The sequence below is a fragment of the Urtica dioica genome, chromosome 8, assembly GCF_054948205.1.
Source record: "Urtica dioica subsp. dioica isolate 48M chromosome 8, U.dioica_male_clone48M_v1_H2, whole genome shotgun sequence".
Lineage (NCBI taxonomy): Eukaryota > Viridiplantae > Streptophyta > Magnoliopsida > Rosales > Urticaceae > Urtica > Urtica dioica.
The window spans coordinates 12,520,941-12,539,773 of NC_142763.1; the positions used below are offsets into that span (position 1 = coordinate 12,520,941).

Genomic DNA, 18,833 nt, shown 5'->3' on the forward strand with positions numbered 1-18,833 from the left:
TTAAGTGAGGGCCTTTTTTTCTTTAATTTAAATGACAATTTCGTGGTGGGCCTTATAGAATTCAATACAAGTTGTCCATAAGGATTATGCCTTAAGTGTTTTGAACCATATGGGCCTTATGCATATTTTGTGGGACTTATTAGATTATGCAATTAAATACAAAAATTTGGGCCTTATTTTTTCCTAATTTTATTGGGCCTTAAGCATATGCTTACATTGCTTATCATTGTGGCCGGCCCTGGATGAGTCTTTTACCCAATTTTAATGAAAAATCCGTGTTATTCAAAAAAAAAAAAATCTTGAACGTGTGAACGCACGTGCGAATTTGTTGACTAAGCAGATGATAAGGAATAAATGTGAGATGTACTAACTGTTACATATCAAACAACGAAAAATGAATCATTGAATAACTCCAACCCAAAAAAAGTATTAAAATATAACGTCCAATAGTGCCATGTCAGCATCCTCAAGATCATGATTCCCAGTCAAATACTGATTCACATAACCTATATAATTCTGCCACGTGCCAGGTCCTCTGGATTATTTGGTCAACGATTTGACTGGAAAATGATCGGATCTAATTTCTTCTCTCTCTCTCTCCGCACATGTGACCACTCCAGAAGCGCAATGTTTCCTCAGAGTTCGCTTTCAACCCCACAAAACAAATTGACATTACCAACAAAAAAAAATTCTCGTGACAGGTATTAATTATCCAAAAAGGCTTTATAATAGTGATGATTAATTAGTCACTATGAGGGGGATCATATATATACAAGAGTTTAGGAGTTATTAGCTAAGCGTAGTTAGTTAGATGCGGAAACAATTTTCGAATTATTTTCAAGTTGAATTATATAATCCAAAAAGCACTTCCTTTTCAGCAACATATAGTGAGAGTGTGAGACAGGGGGGTTCATTGGGGTGTGAATCTAAAATCGTATATAATATATTAATCTATAATGACATAACTAATGACATAACCACTTGTATAATCCTAATTACTAGATTTGTTTAACAAATAAGAACCGTAGATGCGTCTCAATGCATGCATTTTGACCTATTCAAACTTGTTTTCGACTATTTTTTACATATATATATATTATATGTTTGGTAATTTCAAACTATTAATATATAGTATAGAGTTGTACATAAAAAATAAACATATATATAAGCTTATGTAGCAGTAGCACGTTTCATATATAAAGCTTAAATTCACCCGGAAAATTGAGTCCTTTAAATTGTATTACATGATGAATTAATTTTTCAAAAGATTTTCCCTTTTCATATCTCAATTAACATAATATTTTTTCCCCTTGTAATGTACCATGTTTTATTTATTTTTGTTGAACACTACGTGCAAAATAATTGATTATGACATAACAATTTATGATAATTAATTGTCAAGCAAGTGATGGCAATTAATATTATAAAGCCATCAAGACTCAAGACCACGTACGGTGCCTATCCAAACATTTGCCTATATAAATATAAATATATATATATATATATATATATATATATATATATATATGTATGTGTGTGTGTGTGTGTGTGTGTGTCTGTTATCCATATTCTTTCATTTGGACAAGAAGATTCCATTCCTTCTCTCTCCCTTCTAAACACACCCTCACAATATTACAAGCATATATGTAAACCCTAAATTTAAAATAAATTAAAATCTAACACGAAATACAAAATTACAAAACCATATATACATATGGCTTCATCATCATCATCTTCAAATAACCTCACAATTACCGTTGAGAGAAACCCTTCTGAATCCAGGCTTGCAGAGTTGAATATCAAGTGTTGGCCAAAGTAAGACTCTCTCTCTCTCTCTCTCTCTCTCTCTCTCTCTTGCTAATATTTGTGTATATGTAATTATGTTTGGTATACGTAATTCCTTTTAATTCATACAAAACATATATAGTCCTAATTTGCCAACTTTTTTGTTTTTGTTTTTTTAATGAAAAAAAGATGGGGTTGTTCGCCGGGAAAGTACCAACTGAAGTTTGACGCAGAAGAGATTTGCTATTTATTGAAAGGAAGAGTAAAGGCTTATTACCCAAAAGGCTCATCGGAGTTTGTGGAATTCGGCGCCGGAGATCTCGTCACAATCCCTAAAGGACTAAGTTGCACTTGGGTCGTCTCTCTCGCCGTTGACAAATACTACAAGTTCGAATCATCATCATAAGAACTAGTATGCTATAATTTAGACTTAATTAATTTGTTAGATATCATCATATCTTTATATATATATATATGATTTCTAGTTCATATAGTCTTCTTTCTAAAAAACGAAAAGAAAAAAGCTAGTCACGTTTTTTTAGGTTACTCTTCTCTTCTTCTTTTTTCATAATTTTTTTTGTTAATTATTTAATTTTGTGTGTAGAAGGAATATTTTTTTGTTAATTAGAGAACAGTGTGTTCTTTTTTTTTATTATTTTTTTTTCCAGTACAGTCAAAGAAAGGAGACACGAATTAGTCAATGCATACTCGCGTTCAAACTATAATATCAACCTTATTCTCAGCGTCTTTAAAGTTTAAACATGCTAATAAATGTTCTTTTGACCGGTCAATCTGAGTTTTTATTTATTCATATTTATATTATATATAATATCTCTTCCCATACGTATATGCTTTGGTTGTTAAATTATCACTACCTTCCTTTGAAGGAAATTTGTTTAGAGCACCACTGTCTTTGTTTGGCTTTGGTCGTCACAAGGAACCCATTTCCCCATAAAAAGACAATAACAACATTATTACATAAATTTAATTAAAATCCTAAAAAATAACAATTATAGTACTTTAATTAAAGCTCCTTTTGCAGAGTATGGGCACCGGCTTATAGTTCCACATTATCATCAGAAACATATGATTAAAAGGAAATGTTAAATATTAGGGGGACAAATTTAAACCGTTGATCCTGTAAATTAAAAATTTGCGGGATCAAATGAGAAACTGCTTTTCTAATGAAAGAATGTTACTAAGAGCATTATCATTTGCTTAACAATTGGAGGCACTTGTTAGTAAAAGTTAGTTGCTTAGTAGTTCTATAAAGTAAATTGCTTAACCATTAACTCACCAAATAATGGGCCCCATTTTTTTTCAACCAATGAGAGTTAAGCTAATATGATATTTAGCTTACTAATAAAGATGTTATAATTGCTCTTAACCTTTTTTTTTCGCATTAGGGATCTCACTTTTCGACATAGTGTAAAGTGTAAGGTTAATAAGATATTATTCTATTGCAAAAAAAAAAAAAATTCAAATGAACTGATGAAAAATCTCTGTGAGAAAGCTGTGCCTCGTCAGCAACAATTTGAAGAGCGTGAGCTGGAGAGGTAGTTAAGATTTGCAAGTCATTTAGGCAAGTTGTAACCAGGGCTGTGTGAGAGCTGTGCCTCGTCATCATGACACGTCAGCAACAATTTGAAGAGTGTGAGCTGGAGAGATAGTTAAGATCCTCAAGTCATTTAGGCAAGTTGTAACCAGGGCTGTGTGAGTATATAAACACAGACCTGGGTAGTTTACAGCTTATCCAATTCATTCATTTGTAGTTGAAAAAAACAAAGAGATAGAGAAAGAAAGATCTGAGAGAAAGTGTAAGAGATCAAGAATAGGGTCTTGATCTCAAGAGAAACACAAGAGATAAACGATTGTGAGGCTTGTGGGGTTCTGCGTTGAAGCTCGAAGCCAAGATCAAGGGTTTGATCAGACTTTGTACTTGTACTCCGATTTGGAGATAGTAGATCATCACAATAGGACTCTCTCGAGGTCTGATTGGATAAGGATTCATTCTGAATTTGAACCTCGATAAATCAACGTGTCTTCTTCTCCTTCTTCTTCTTCTTATTATTGTGTGTTTTGTTCTTTGCGCCTGGCTTTGCACAGATAACTTCATGCAGAAGTTATTGCTGGTTTTGTGTTTTGATCTGGTTTTTGATTTGATATCTCGAAGAATTGTGTTTTTCCGCCTACAATTCATAACAGTCTGTTTATTTTATTAATTAATATTTGCAAACATGATTACAAAAATCATGTTTGGTGGGAAACTAGTCCTAACAACCAAGTGTAACTAAATAAGATGTGACATGTCCCTAAGACTCATTCGTACCAAGTGTTTGTTGAAAAAAATTATCGGCTAAGGTCTATTCGTGAGGGGATCAACCAAATTATCTAACTTCGGATTTTTTAGAACAGCTACATCTCCTCTATGTCTCTCGACGAGTCTCCTTCAAGTTGGCCATAGCTTCGGTGTTAACACAGTAGACTATTATAGGCTCATTCAAATTTGGAAGAAAATTTATGCCTAGTTGACAAGCTCTAGTATTTTATGTATACATTTGCTGAAGCGTAAGAAGAACCCGAATAACTAATGTCATTCAAATACATGAAAAAGGAGATGCTACTCTTTAAGAAGGTCGATGGAACCAAAGATGGTAAGTTCATTAGTGTGAGCTTTGATCTTAAAGTGTGAAGAGTATAGCTTGTGCCGATTATATTATTTGTTAGGAATCATTCTTTAGGCATGTTAAAAACGTAGCATATATTCAAGATTTTTTGTTTTACATAAAAGCAAAGTTTATCCCATCCTGGACAATTGTTGCTCGATATTGTTATCAACAATATATGGAGATGACGTAAAAGCTAGGTCGGGGTATAAAGAAGCATGCAATTTCCTTGACCACAGACACTTTGGAAGTCTATTTTGAACGTCGATACATGCGCTTCACTAAACATTTTATTAACAAGCATTGAATTTTGCATAAGAGAATCGTCAAATTTTTTCATATGCAAATTATTAATTATTTCTTTCGTTAATACGTATCCCTTTTTTTATTCTTTAATTATTTTTAATTCTTTAAAAAGCTGATTTAGGTTTTGAATAATAAGGGGAAACCATTTGGAGAGAGCGACAAGCATGCATTAATGGAAATTATCTTATGAGAGATGACTCGGATTGATTGTTCATATGATTTTTTTTAAATGATATTGTATGAGATTGGGTCTTCATCGTTCATATAGCATGCTAATGTGATATTTCATCGTATCCGGTATATAGGTTGTTTTCTAGAGACCCTCCATTCATGACATGGTTGCCTCGCATAGTGCCTATGTAATAGATTTTTGCACGATGTACTTAATTATTCTTTTGTTGTAAATAGCTTAAAGATGTTTTAATAAATATTATGGACACATAAATTCTTGAAACAAAATTAAATTACCAAACTACCAAGCTCTCAAGAAGGTCGAAGAGCGCGCCTCAAGGAATCCGAGCCAGAGTATGCTACCTGTTGTGTGTGATTTTTCCCCATCCAAAAAACATCAAGGCCCAACTCAAGCGAGGATGCATGGCAACCCCGGCCCGAAGAGTAGAACCCGGGATTAAGACAAGTCGAGCTCACCCCTGAGGGGACCTCTCATCCTGGCGTCCAGGCTCGACCTCCAGGCCAGGCTCGACCTCCAGGCAGGCTCGACCTCCAGGCCAGGCTCGACCTCCAGCAAGGGTCGACCTCCAGCCAGGGTCGACCTCCAGGCGTGCTCGACCTCCAGGCAGGCTCGACCTCCAGGCGAGCTCGACCTCCAGGCAGGCTCGATCTCCAAGCCAGGCTCGACCTCCAGCCAGGCTCGCCCTCCAGGCCAGGCTCGACCTCCAGCCAGGCTCGACTTCCAGGCCAGGCTCGACCCGAGCTCGACCCCCAGGCGAGCTCGACCTCCAGGCAGGGTCGACCTCCAGTCAGGGTCGACCTCCAGGCCAGGCTCAACCTCCAGGCGAGCTCGACCTCCAGGCGATCTCTACCCCCCAGGCGCTCCAGGCGAGCTCGACCTCCAGGCAGGCTCGATCTCCAGGCCAGGCTCGACCTCCAGCCAAGCTTGCCCTCCAGGCCAGGCTCGACCTCCAGGCAGGCTCGACCTCCAGGCGAGCTCGACCTCCAGGCAGGCTCGATCTCCAGCCAGGCTCGACCTCCAGCCAGGCTCGACTTCCAGGCCAGGCTCGACCCGAGCTCGACCCCCAGGTGAGCTCGACCTCCAGGCAGGGTCGACCTCCAGCCAGGCTCGACCTCCAGGCGAGCTCGACCTCCAGTCAGGCTCGATCTCCAAGCCAGGCTCGACCTCCAGACGAGCTCGACCTCCAGGCGATCTGGACCCCCCAGGCGCTCCAGGCGAGCTCGACCTCCAGGCGAGCTCGACCTCCAGGCAGGCTCGATCTCCAGGCCAGGCTCGACCTCCAGCCAGGCTCGACCTCCAGGCAGGCTCGATCTCCAAGCCAGGCTCGCCCTCCAGGCAGGCTCGCCCTCCAGGCCAGGCTCACTTGGGGGGTTAATGTTATGGCATCATTTTTCGTATGGGAAAACGACAATCCAAATGCAAAAACGACGCAAAACCGGAGGACCCCTCCGCCAGGACTATCAAAACCAGAGGATCCCTCCGGTAAAACTCACAAAACCGGAGGATCCCTCCGGTAGTACCCACAAAACCGGAGGACACCTCTGGTAAAACTCACAAAACCGGAGGATCCCTCCGGTAAAGCTCACAAAACCAGAGGATCCCTCCGGTAAAACTCACAAAACCAGAGGATCCCTCCGGTAAAGCTCACAAAACCGGAGGATCCCTCCGGTAGAACCCACAAAACTGGAAGATCCCTCCGGTAAAACCTACGAAACCGGAGGATCCCTCTGGTAAAATCCACAAAACCGGAGAATCCCTCCGACCAAGTTTCCATAACTTTTCACATTCAAAATCCTAAAAATACCCCTTCATATTTTCAGAAAAGAGGATCCAAAAAATTCCAAGAGAACAAAAAGCTCTCAAATCTCACAAACCTCCAGAAGCTCTCAAAACTCTCAAATCTCCCAAAATTCCCAAAAGCTCTCAAAACACCAAAAAAAAAAAAAAACCGGAAAAGATCAAGAACAACAAAGAATATGAAAAATTAAACAAGAACGCGAAGAACACGAAGAACGTGAAGAACACGAAGAATGCGAAGAACACGAAGAACGCGAAGAACGCAAAGAACGTGAAAAACACGAACAGCGTGAAGAACACGAAGGCCGACTATTGGCGAAGTGACGAGGAGTCGGAAACCATTTTCCAGTGAGACAAAGACGACGAGAATAGAAGAACTTCACCACAGCTAACCTACGTGCGGTCATAGGGTCCGACCATAGATCGAACCACGGACGGTTCTGAATGCTAATCCAAAAACGTGATTAACACTACCTTCGAAGGTGAGGTGCTAGCTACAAAGGTAGACTAGCATGAGATTAAAGGACCTAGTTACTTCATGATAAATTTGCTTGATTTAATTCAAAGATAAAGAAAGATGAAAGCCATATATACCAAGAAGATCAATTCAACTCCTAAACCACAACCATTGACATAGCATTTAGCCATTTACCATCTCAACTCAACCCCTATACACCAAGTCATTTTGTGGCATACAAAAAAATGAAAGCTTATAATGTGAGAAAAAAAAAAACATCAATTGTCTATATCTAATGGCTCATCTGATCCTGGTTGTGTTGTACACGCTTTAACCATCTTAAGAAGTAAGTTTGATGCTCTCTTACAAAATGACACTTGGCTATGGTTCCTTCATGGCAAAAAACCTTAAAAAAGAATAGGTGTTTGAGTTAACATTTCATCTTGATGGTTTTATAAAAAGGGACAAGGTGACTCTTGTTGCAAATAACATTTCTCATATACCTCACATCAATATCTAAGAAATGTTTTAATCGATCATCAATCCGCGCGCAATTTTGCTTACTCTCACGTTCATATTCTTTGAGGCATGGATGTGAAACAATTAGACCCGAATAACACATTTCTAAATGTTGTTTTGAAAAACTATGACTTTCTTCTTCAATAATAAGGGTTCACCAACACAAGGACAAATATCTCATTATTCATATATTTTTTTTTAAAATGGGCCGCTCCAAAACCTATCCGATCGTTCCTTTTTGGGAAGATCAGTATAGGAAAGCTAATCTCTTGCATCTCATTACTCTACTTCCGTTAAAATTGTGTTCCGCACAAGGGACGGGAACTCATGTACTTGAATGGTCTCCTGTATATGTACTCCTTGTCTATATGTACAATATATTATTAATAAGGAGTCCTGATCTTGTTATCGCTTTTATCATCCGTGATCTAAATTCTTAGTTTGTGTCTTAAAGTTGAAATCCTTGCATTAATTCCAAAATTATAAGCTTATATATGTACAATACTGGCCTATACTTATGTTGATCCCTTCCGTAGTTCATCATGAACACCAAACCATACACTTTCCAAAGTACAAAACAAGGATATGCAAACCCCCTAAATTTACATAAGGCTTCCCACAATATGTTACAATCACCATGCTAAACCTCTCGTATATCGACATTAAGCTAAACTAATTCCTACAATGACAACTCATCATTTTAAATGCACCATCTCTCATGGAATTTTGTTTAAAGTAGAAAAAAAAAGATGTTACTGCTAACAAGATTTGTAGTAGTTAATTGCACAAGCAGTCTTGATGATGGGAGATTGGTAGTTGCTAGAATACTTTAAACTTACAAAACCGATAAGGTAATGAACATGAGTATCGAGCCTTAATACTCATGTTTCAACAACGATCACATCCTCTAATTGTCTAGTGTCACAACCTTGGTGTTGTGGCAAGGTGGGTTTTCAATTTGGCGTTCGGTGCATATTAAGATAGACAATTCGCACTCTATACGTGACATCGTGGTTAGAAAGAATACGAAAAAGTTTGTCACTCCTTCGCTTCCTCAAAATGAAGATCAAATCTGATGTCCAGGCTTCACTATTTCAATCTAGAGATCAAAAGCATTCGAACGTACTCTCAAATTTTAATTAGCAGTTAGTAGGCAATCAACAACTTGTACATGATTTCATTGTTCATTAATTCATCAAATTATCGTTTTCAAGGCGACAAGAAAATGGCCAAGTTTGAAAATTCGACCAACTTACGTGCGATCAATCAAATTTAAAATAGATAAGCCCATAAATTAATTTTGATACACACACTCACACCCCACATAACATAAAGGCCAGCTATCACTGAAAAGCTGCACGTGGGTGCTTTCCTCGTATTTTAAATTGCTGTAAAATCTGAGCACGTTGATATTGCTTACTTTCTGAGTCAACTCCGAATTGACGGTATAGATCTGTGCCACCTCAGCATCACAAGATAATCACTAAACCCACCCGCTCAAACTCAACCCGTCCTGTTCTCTCTCTCTCTTCTCCGGATCTTTGTTTCTCTCTCAACTCACTACTTCCCGAACTGCGAAACGAAGCTGGTCATCCATGGCGACTCAAGGTCAAGTTATCACCTGCAAAGGTACGCTATTACTCTCTCTCTCTCTGTCTCATTGTTTTCGTATTCTGTGAGAGAGAAAGGCAAAGAAATCTGATAGCCTGTGAAATTATAAAGCTGCGGTGGCCTGGGAACCCAACAAGCCTTTGTCGATCGAGGACGTGGAAGTCGCGCCGCCACAAGCCGGTGAGGTTCGGATCAAGATCCTCTTCACAGCTCTCTGTCACACCGATGCCTATACTTGGGGCGGCAAGGTAGTAACTATTTTTGTCGTCTTGTGTTACCACATTTTGTTAATTTATTTGTGTTTCCTAGGTTTCTTTCATAGCGTAATTTCCGATTCAAAATGAAGTTGTTGTATTGTAATTCGGTGACGAGGAATGGATGTTTGGTATTGCTGTATTTAGATAGTGATGAACAACTCTGGTCAGGGATGAAGCTAGAATTTATTTTCAGGGTATTTTTTTAATTATATAAATTTAAAATGTTTTAGATTAGAAAGGTGTGTCAATTATTCATAAAAAGAATTATTAGAAAAAAATACGATCAAGATATAAGATTAGGTGTAATATTCTGTTGTTGTAAAGAATAAAGGCGGGTTTCATTGTTTGCATGTCCTTACCTGCATAACATTTCATTTGAATGTGTATTTATTTGTATAATTTTTTATATTAGTTGTGTGGCATGTGTAACTATTCGATTGAAAGCTCAATATAGTAGTTTATGCTTATACAAAACTAATATAATGAACTAGTGGGGAAAGATTAGAGTTGATAGAGAAAGGATGCTTATTCTTTTACATTTTTCATTTTAAAATCCTGGGTAATGGGTATTGGGGTTCTTCCCGGCTAAGCCACGAGGCCCGGGCAGTACAACCGGGAGATCTCCCACACATCTCAGCAATTTATCCTTACCTTAGACCAACTCCTTGGGGTTATATTTTTTTTATATTCACTAAGCAGTATATGGGTACTTGGACTAACCAACCACTAAAAAATATTTCTAGATGCCAACTCAGCATAATTTATTCTAGAATATTGTTTATAATTCTAAGTTCAAGTGGCGCATATATAGTAGTGCTTATAATTGTGTTGACAATTAACCAACCAACCAGTCAGTGAAAGATGAATTACTTGTTTTATCTCTATTTTTCTCAAGGCCTCTGTGTTCTTTTCTAATGAGTTCAAACTCACTCTTTGAGTGCCTTTTTCTGATACGATCTCCGGTGAGGTTGTATTAGGTTGATGATGAAAGGGATTAGTTTATTGCGAGTAAATGGAATTGAGTCTATTGGTTATGTAAGAGGATCCTAAATGATTTTTGTTTGTTTATGTCTCTCTGCTTTCTCTAGTCGCAGAGATGAAATATATAATGTAGTTCTGTCTTTGCATTTATTTTTTTAATTTGAATATTACGTAATTGAAGAGATATTAATACTGTTTTTGGTGCTTTGTGCTTAATATGTGTGACCTATGAAGAAAATTATTGGTTTTTGAGATAATGCGATTGAACCGAGTCTACGTTTTCGATGGACAGTATCGATAATGAGGATCAATGGGTTTCATATGAGTTTTGTTCGACTTTGAATGTTGAATGTCCAACATAATTGATATCAAGTTTAGAGTTTCATTTCTAAATTTTCCTTGAGATATGGTTTCTTTTGTTGTCTTAGCTGATTTTCGGGAATTTTATTACGATCCTTTTACTCCTTTTATTGACTGGTAACAATTTAGCTGCGTTCACAGTTCACATGTGACAGTACATATTATGTTGTTGTATTAATCTGACAGGATCCTGAAGGTCTCTTTCCGTGTATTCTCGGTCACGAGGCCGCAGGGTAAGTATAGTATATGCCCTTCTTTTTCCCCGTTATTTGTTATTTTTTTTTTTTTTTTTTTTTTTTGAGATGTTCAGAGGACTTTGATGCAGGATTGTGGAGAGCGTTGGTGAAGGTGTGACCAGCGTTCAGGCGGGGGACCACGTGATCCCTTGCTACCAGGCAGAGTGTGGAGAGTGCAAGTTCTGCAAATCGGGGAAGACAAATCTCTGTGGCAAAGTCCGCTCCGCGACCGGAGTCGGAGTCATGATGACCGATCGCAAGACTCGCTTCTCCGTCAAAGGAAAACCCATCTACCATTTCATGGGAACCTCGACCTTTACTCAGTACACGGTTGTTCACGATGTCAGTGTAGCAAAGATAGACCCACAAGCTCCTTTGGACAAAGTTTGCCTTCTCGGATGTGGTGTCGCTACTGGTACGGATCGTTCTCCCAAAAAATTATTAGAGTTGGCGATCGTTTATTTTCAATCTTTTTACATTTTTAGGTCTTGGAGCTGTTTGGAATACGGCCAAGGTAGAGGCGGGGTCCATTGTTGCTGTTTTTGGCCTTGGGACTGTTGGTCTTGCAGTAAGTTTTTCTTATTTGTTATGTTTATCTCTTCTGAATGCTCAACGTTTATCGTATTCAATTTCTCCATGACATGTTAGGTTGCAGAGGGTGCAAAATCAGCTGGTGCTTCACGGATCATTGGTATAGATATTGATACCAAGAAATTTGAAGTAGGTAATAGCTCGAGCTTTCTCATATTCACCGCTGAAATAGGGAGTAGTGTCTTAGAGGCATGTGCTTGGTTCTACAAACCTTTACTTTGAATTTCGAGTGATGTCCGGAAAATTGTGAATTGCAGCGAAGAATTTCGGCTGCACGGAATTCGTGAACCCGAAGGACCACGATAAACCGATACAAGAGGTCCTTGTTGAGCTCACGGACGGTGGTGTTGACTACAGCTTCGAGTGCATTGGAAACGTGTCGGTGATGCGAGCGGCCCTGGAATGCTGCCACAAGGTGAATAGCGAAAAATCAGTGGGCTCGAGTTGAGAAAGATTTAGACATTTCTGACCGATTTGCTCCGTGACTCTCAGGGTTGGGGAACCTCAGTCATCGTGGGTGTAGCCGCGTCGGGACAGGAGATATCGACTCGGCCTTTTCAGCTCGTGACTGGTCGTGTCTGGAAAGGAACTGCCTTTGGTGGCTTCAAGAGTCGCTCACAAGTGCCTTGGCTCGTCGAGAAGTACATGAAGAAGGTAGATTTGCGTTTGTGACCTTAGGGGCGGGGGAGTACTCGTTGTATTGAATTAGTAGTTATTCAAGGGGAGAGTTTAGAATAATTAGTAAATATAAGTTCGAATTAATTGCTATAGGTTTTGTTTTCCTTGGAAAAAATGTGTGGATTAAAAAACCTGGACTTCCAAACACAGTAGAGGTTTTTAATATTCCCTCACACAATCGTTTAGGGTATATTTAAATCTAGGAAATCCTGGGTGAAAAAATGAGAATTTATTATATTTTCTTTGCATTGAAGAAAATCTGCGCGAAAAATTACAACTAAAATTGAGATTTCATTTACCTTGGAAACATGTGTGGAAGCGGAAATCCTGAACTTTCAACTACAATAGAGAATATTAATTTTCCTTTATATTTTCATTTTCCATCGTAAAATCTGGGCTCCCAACTTAGCCTTAGGAGTTAGGAGGAGGGAGAATCAATTTGAGCGGGGCTTAGCTTTTCAGGGGAGTTACGGAACTCACGAACACCTGTTTATCTTGTATTTTCCATCGTCTTAATCAATGAAATGTTGTGACTGAATTTCAGGAAATCAAAGTGGACGAGTACATCACTCACAACATGACTCTCGGGGACATCAACGAGGCGTTTCATCTGATGCACGATGGAGGATGCCTCAGGTGTGTGCTTTCGATGCACGTCCCCGACTCGTCCCTCTGAACACTTTTGTTTCCAGGTTTCTCTGGAAACTGACCAGGTCTTCGCTACGCCTATGTTTTTTACCTGATGTATGAAACTTGCCTTTGTTTTTCTAAATGAAGCTAAAACAATAGCCTAATAAAGTGGCTGCTGGTTTTATTGAACTCGGTCTTTTATTTTCGATTGTTTCCATATCTACTTTGTTATTATGTGTCATTTTGGGTGCAAAATCTCGACAAACTGATTCATAATAGGCCAACGGTTCGCTTACATTTGTTCAGGCTTTCTCAAGTTCAAGAACGGGTAGTAATCTCTTCTGTTTTAGATAACTAAATACTGAAAAGGGGTTTAAGTAGCTTAGAGTACTTCGGTGGGTCAAACTCTAGCAGATTTGATATTGCTGAATCCCCTTTCTTTCTTTTACTTTGCAAATAAAGTAAAGACAAGAGGGGCTAGCTTAGTGTGGTGATATTGGTCAGGCTCTCCCGAACAATGAATTTGCTGTGTCATCTTTCACCGATTGCACGAGTGTCCGTTTCTTCTATTTGAGATCTAGACGTCTCACTGACTTGGTTAAAATCTTGGTGTGTTTTTCTAGCTCTCTGGTTCATCTTTGAAGACCCATACAATGCTATTCAATAAAACCATTCATCAACAAGAAGATTATCTTCCGTGTACCTTTCGTTACATAAGAGCCAAGAACAATGAGTTTGGCTACAGACCGTAACTAGAGGCAAAAACTAGTTAAAACACAGGGATACTTGAGGAAGAAATATTCTTTAAACTATGAATAAGCTGCCAAAATATTAGAATATTGGTCTTAATAAACACTACTGTGCTTCGAATATTCTTTGACATGGTTGAGTCAGAAACATCGACGAGCCAAATTCATGATAAAACATTTCATAAAAATGCTGTTTAACGTCCCAACTATGCACATTTATAGTCCGTTCCGGAGGAAAAAACTGATGGCCGTCTCTGTTCAAAATTATTGAAAACAGTCATTGATTTCATCCCAAAAGCTTCTGAACAAAATATCAGATACAGCTCAAAACTTAGCTAATATCCCATTTTCCACAGCAGCCGAAAAACCAAGTCAAACAGCAACAGTCTCGCACACATTTCAATCCTGTTCACAGGGATCATATATATATATTAAAAAGACGTTGAACGCAGAAGCATATCATTGAGGGCTCCTAATCTCCGTTGTGGTTGCCCTGAAATCGGAAGGATCTCTCCTTTAAAATCAACATGTGGATGGACCCACTTGTCACTTTGGCTCCTTAAAAAAGAAGAGAAAAGAGAGGGCACGGAAAATGTCAAAATTGGTCACTAAGCTATTTACTTGGCCATAAAGAGATGATCATTAATCACCTACCTGTATGCAATGGTGTATTACCATTGCCACTTGATTAGACTCTAGTGCCCGATTTCAAAGTTTCTTTGACAAGAGCTGTCACGCCGGTCCTGTCGAAGTTGAACTGAACCTAGAGATCAAGAGTTACACCCTTGAGCCAGATTGTAAAACAGTAATTACCAACCTCATAAACTTGGTCCGAAAACACAGGGGACACGATTTTCGGCTGGTGTTGGCTTTGGACTCTGATATCCCTTAACTGACCTGACATAAGATAAATAAATAAATAACATAACATAACAAGTTCATAGTACATGTTAAAGCTTAATCTACGGTTCTATTTATCGGCTAATTGATGTTCTGTTAAGACATAAATTAACATACCACAAAGTACCTCGCCAAACACCAAATTCGGTGACTGAAGTCAGATCTCTTGTAACTCATGCTACTTAAATACATATACATATATCTACAACGTTCATTGCTTGGGTTCCAAGGACATCTCTTGAAGGTGAAAACGGACAAAAACATGTAGATCATTACAAGTATTGTATTTAATACAGATGTTGAGAGATATTTGTATCACGTCGCAACCAGGGACAACGAATCCCTATTGTGAGGCCTGCAAAGAGCTTCGTGGTCGCAACCGGCCGGGATAGCGGGGCAAATATTGCCCGGATTCAACGGGAACAACATCTTGTAGTAACCGTCCATGATCGCGGAGAAATCGCAAGTCTCGGCCACGCCCGGAATCTGATAGATATCTCGCAGATAGGCGTGGAGATTTGGGTACTCAACGAGCTTCTTGTTGGAGCACTTGAAGAGGCCGTGGTAGACGAGGTCGAACCGAATCAGCGTGGTGAAGAGGCAAATGTCGGCCAAGGTCAGCCTGTCGCCGCACAAGTACCTCGACCCGCCCAGATGAGACTCCAACGTCTCCAACGTCTCGAAGAGCTCGCTCACCGCTCTGTCGTACGCCTCTTGACTCTGCGCAAACCCGCACCTGAGACGACAAAAAAAAAAAAAAAAAAAAAAACACAGCATTTCAAACACAAACTCGAAATGGACACCGAAATCCCTTGTATCTAGCGTTTGATGTAATTCTTTGAATGCTTCAGGAGCTTAATATCCTGTAGTAAAAGAGTTTATACTTGTAATATTTACTGCATAAACCTAAACCCTGCTTCTTTTTCGTTATCGCGAATATTACCATCAATCCCTCTTTCATCGTCGGTGTGAGCGTGAAAAGGAACTTTTTTTTTTTGTTGGCTTTAAGTAAGAACATAAAAGAAAATGCACTACCTCCCGTTTAAGATCATTCGCGAGCTTAATATCCGGACAAAAATATCATTATATCTATTACACAAGCCTAAACCCCGCTTCGTTTTTCATTTTCACAAATACAGTCATCCCTCAATCGTCATCAACAAGTATGAAAAATGCACACATGGAACGTAGTATTCTCATAATAGGAACGAGAGAAGCTGTGGTATTATTACCTATAGACCCCATTGTTGACATTCGGGTAAATCACCCGATTCCACTCCTCAATCCGATCCTTGAGCTCCGGCGGCGACAAGTCCAGCCCCGGATTCCCGGCCACGGAGTCAAAACCCGAATTGAGAATCTCGGCAATATCATAGCTCTCATTGCAAACCACCTCTTGCCCATCCACGTCCCACAGCATCGGCACCGTGGCCCGGCCATCGTACCCGCCACGTCGCAGCGCGTAGACCTCCCTGAGGGTCCCGCAGCCGGTGGGCCCGTCCCCGCGGGGCCCGAAGCTCCAGGAGCCGTCCTGGGCGGGGCGGGCCACGCTGACGGGGACGGAGTCTTGGAGGCCCTTGAGGGCCCGGACGAGGAGGGCTCGGTGGGCCCAGGGGCAGGGAAGGCCCACGTAGAGGCGGAGGGAAGTGGCGGCGGCGGTGGTGCGGCGGCGGAAGCGGGATTGGGGGCGGGCGTAGGAGCCGGAGGGGTCGGAGGGGGCGAGGCGGGACATCATGAGGCGCCACGTGGAGTGCCACGCGGAGCGGACGGTGGAGATGAGGAGGCCCGGCGGGAGGGATTGGCCCCACAGGAGGTTGGCGATGGATGTTAGGATTGGGTCTGGGGGTTTTGGGGTTGGGTTTAGGCTCATGGTCGTCGTCGCTGAGCTTGAGCGTCGTCGGAGTTTTGGGTTTGGGTTTGGGTTTGAGGCGGTGGTAAGTTTTCTTCTTCCCGGCGGTGGAGCTCGGAGTACGAGTGAAGCGGAGCACTGCATTTTTTTTTAATTTCTTAGGTTCTAAGCTTGTGTTTATTGTGCTTTATTTTAGTGTGTCGGCCGCTCAAATGGGTTGTATACAAATGTAAATATGAACCATACTTATTGCTTGAGAAATTTCATTTTATAGATTTAAAGTAACAGAAATATCTCGATTAGATTAAGTAGTTAAGAAATATTCAAAATTGAATTTTTGTATCAATTTCGGACAAAAATATTCACAGTTCAAATATACCTACCCTCTCTCTCACACTTCATCTCTTTCACTCTCTCTTTCTCTCTCCAAATCCGACCTTCTCCATCAAAATTCGACCTACATGAGATTTTAGGTTGATTTGTATGGGATTTGGACGAATTTTTTTTTTTTTTAAGGTTCTTAGAAATTTTGAAATTTTTTTATGAATATTATTGGATTTCATCGGATGTCGGATTCGACCGAATCCGATGATATTCATAAAAAATTTCCGATGGAATCCGACCCAATCCGATGGTCTCCGACACTCCGACCGAATCTGACAATTTCCGACCTCCTTGATAAAATCCGACCAAATCCGACTTGTTCTTGTAGAATAATTTTTTTTTTTAATTTAAGATAATTAGGAGTGTGTTTATGATAAATAAACTAACAAGTAGTTTTTTTTTTTTTTTTTACGGAATTCAACCAATTGGAACTCGAAATGATGAGAAAATGAAAGAGAATGAGAGATTTGAAAATAAGTAGTGAATGAACTTTTGTCAAAAGGGGTTATATGGTCTTGCAAGGGTATTTTCGTCCAAAATTGATACAAAAGTCCAATTATTTTATATTTTTAAACTAGTGGGTCTAATTGAGATATTTTCATAACTACTAGGTCTAGAAAATGAAATTTCTATATTGCTTTGTAGACTTGTGTTGTTGTTATTATTCTTATTTGATTCTATATTTACGAATTTTAAATTTGCATAAAAGGTCAACGTCTAATTTAATTATTGATTCTATGAACTACAATTAAATTAAAAAATTATCCAAATAATTTATGCTTATTAATGGAGTTATTTATTTATTAAAAAAAATGAGTTACTTGGACAAAATTGTCAATTTCATTAGGGTCTATTAGGAAAGTAGTCAACTTAAACGTTTGACATTGTTAAATAGCCAATATTTGATAAATTTTAGATAAATAGTCACTTTCAGACGTAAATCTTATGTAAATAACCACTTTCATATACTAATCGTTGATCATTTACATAAGATTTACATCTGAACGTGGCTATTTACCTAAAATTTATCAAACGTTGACTATTTAGCAATGTTAAACGTTTAAGTTGACTATTTTCTTAATTTTTTTTATTTAATTATAATTAATAGAATCAATGACTAAGTATCTATTTGTAATTAACAAAATGTTGGTTATTTAAAAAATAATAAGTTTGATGTGGCTTAATTGCTTATGTGCTTTTTTATTATTTTGATATACTTTGCGTGTCAATACATTGATTTAGTAGACAAATTTGAGGTTAGGCTACAGCCGATTGGTGAGTTCATTTAAATAAAATTACGGGGGTAAAGAAATAGGGGAATATTTTACTAATCTTCCGTTTGATCTAAACAAAATTTTCTAATCTAGTATGGTCCAATTATGTAAAACAAGTCTAAACTAAAGCAGCTCTAAAATTTATATTTATTTATTCTTTTTAATCTTAGGGCATTTAGAATTTCGTATTTTAAGGTCAAACATAGTTATTTTGCGCTTAACAAGCTAGCCAATTAAAAAGTTTATATGATAGAATTATATCAGTTAATTTCTTGTAATATAAATCAAAATATTTAAACCACTTTAAAACTATACCAAAATTGGATTCCCCTCTACAAAATAGAGGGTGTTTCAACTTTTTTTATTTTTTTATTTTTTATGTTTCAATTTGATAATAAAGAAGATACAAAGTATTAACTATGAATTAGTAAGCTATTCCCTAACTACATTAATACGATATTCACTCATAGTCCTAATGTGTATGACTAAAACAACTTTGTAGCATCTATCTACTTGCTTAACCCCAACTATCTACTTGTTATTATAATTGCGTTACCCCTTTATTATAATTATGTAATACCTAACGAACGACCGTGTACCCTCCACGCCA

The 18,833-nt window shown here is 38.8% G+C and overlaps 3 protein-coding genes across 4 annotated transcripts; 2 read left to right on the forward strand and 1 right to left on the reverse strand.

The window, feature by feature from the left end:
• Nucleotides 1–1,542: 1,542 nt before the first annotated feature.
• On the forward strand, nucleotides 1,543–2,446 carry LOC149388205 (uncharacterized). The gene is made up of 2 exons (XM_089623900.1): nucleotides 1,543–1,815; nucleotides 1,975–2,446. The coding sequence occupies exons 1-2, from the start codon at nucleotides 1,715–1,717 to the stop codon at nucleotides 2,189–2,191; spliced, it is 318 nt and encodes a 105-aa protein (XP_089480026.1). The 5' UTR covers nucleotides 1,543–1,714; the 3' UTR covers nucleotides 2,192–2,446.
• Nucleotides 2,447–9,232: 6,786 nt separating this feature from the next.
• On the forward strand, nucleotides 9,233–13,256 carry HOT5 (GroES-like zinc-binding dehydrogenase family protein). Its single transcript, XM_089621966.1, has 9 exons — nucleotides 9,233–9,352; nucleotides 9,446–9,582; nucleotides 11,119–11,165; nucleotides 11,258–11,583; nucleotides 11,654–11,736; nucleotides 11,817–11,892; nucleotides 12,017–12,174; nucleotides 12,252–12,413; nucleotides 12,982–13,256. The coding sequence occupies exons 1-9, from the start codon at nucleotides 9,319–9,321 to the stop codon at nucleotides 13,111–13,113; spliced, it is 1,155 nt and encodes a 384-aa protein (XP_089478092.1). The 5' UTR covers nucleotides 9,233–9,318; the 3' UTR covers nucleotides 13,114–13,256.
• Nucleotides 13,257–14,180: 924 nt separating this feature from the next.
• Nucleotides 14,181–16,767, reverse strand: LOC149388207 (Glutathione S-transferase family protein). Of its 2 annotated transcripts, XR_016300733.1 has the most exons (4): nucleotides 15,949–16,767; nucleotides 14,834–15,452; nucleotides 14,471–14,713; nucleotides 14,181–14,374 (listed from the first exon to the last, which is right to left on the reverse strand). XR_016300733.1 is itself a non-coding variant. In XM_089623664.1 (2 exons), exons 1-2 carry the CDS (start codon nucleotides 16,707–16,709, stop codon nucleotides 15,032–15,034), a joined length of 1,182 nt encoding a protein of 393 aa, XP_089479790.1. In that variant the 5' UTR covers nucleotides 16,710–16,767; the 3' UTR covers nucleotides 14,761–15,031. The 2 variants fall into 2 exon arrangements, 1 of the variants encoding a protein (XP_089479790.1); XM_089623664.1 differs by lacking the exons at nucleotides 14,181–14,374; nucleotides 14,471–14,713 and having other exon boundaries at nucleotides 14,761–15,452.
• Nucleotides 16,768–18,833: the final 2,066 nt, after the last annotated feature.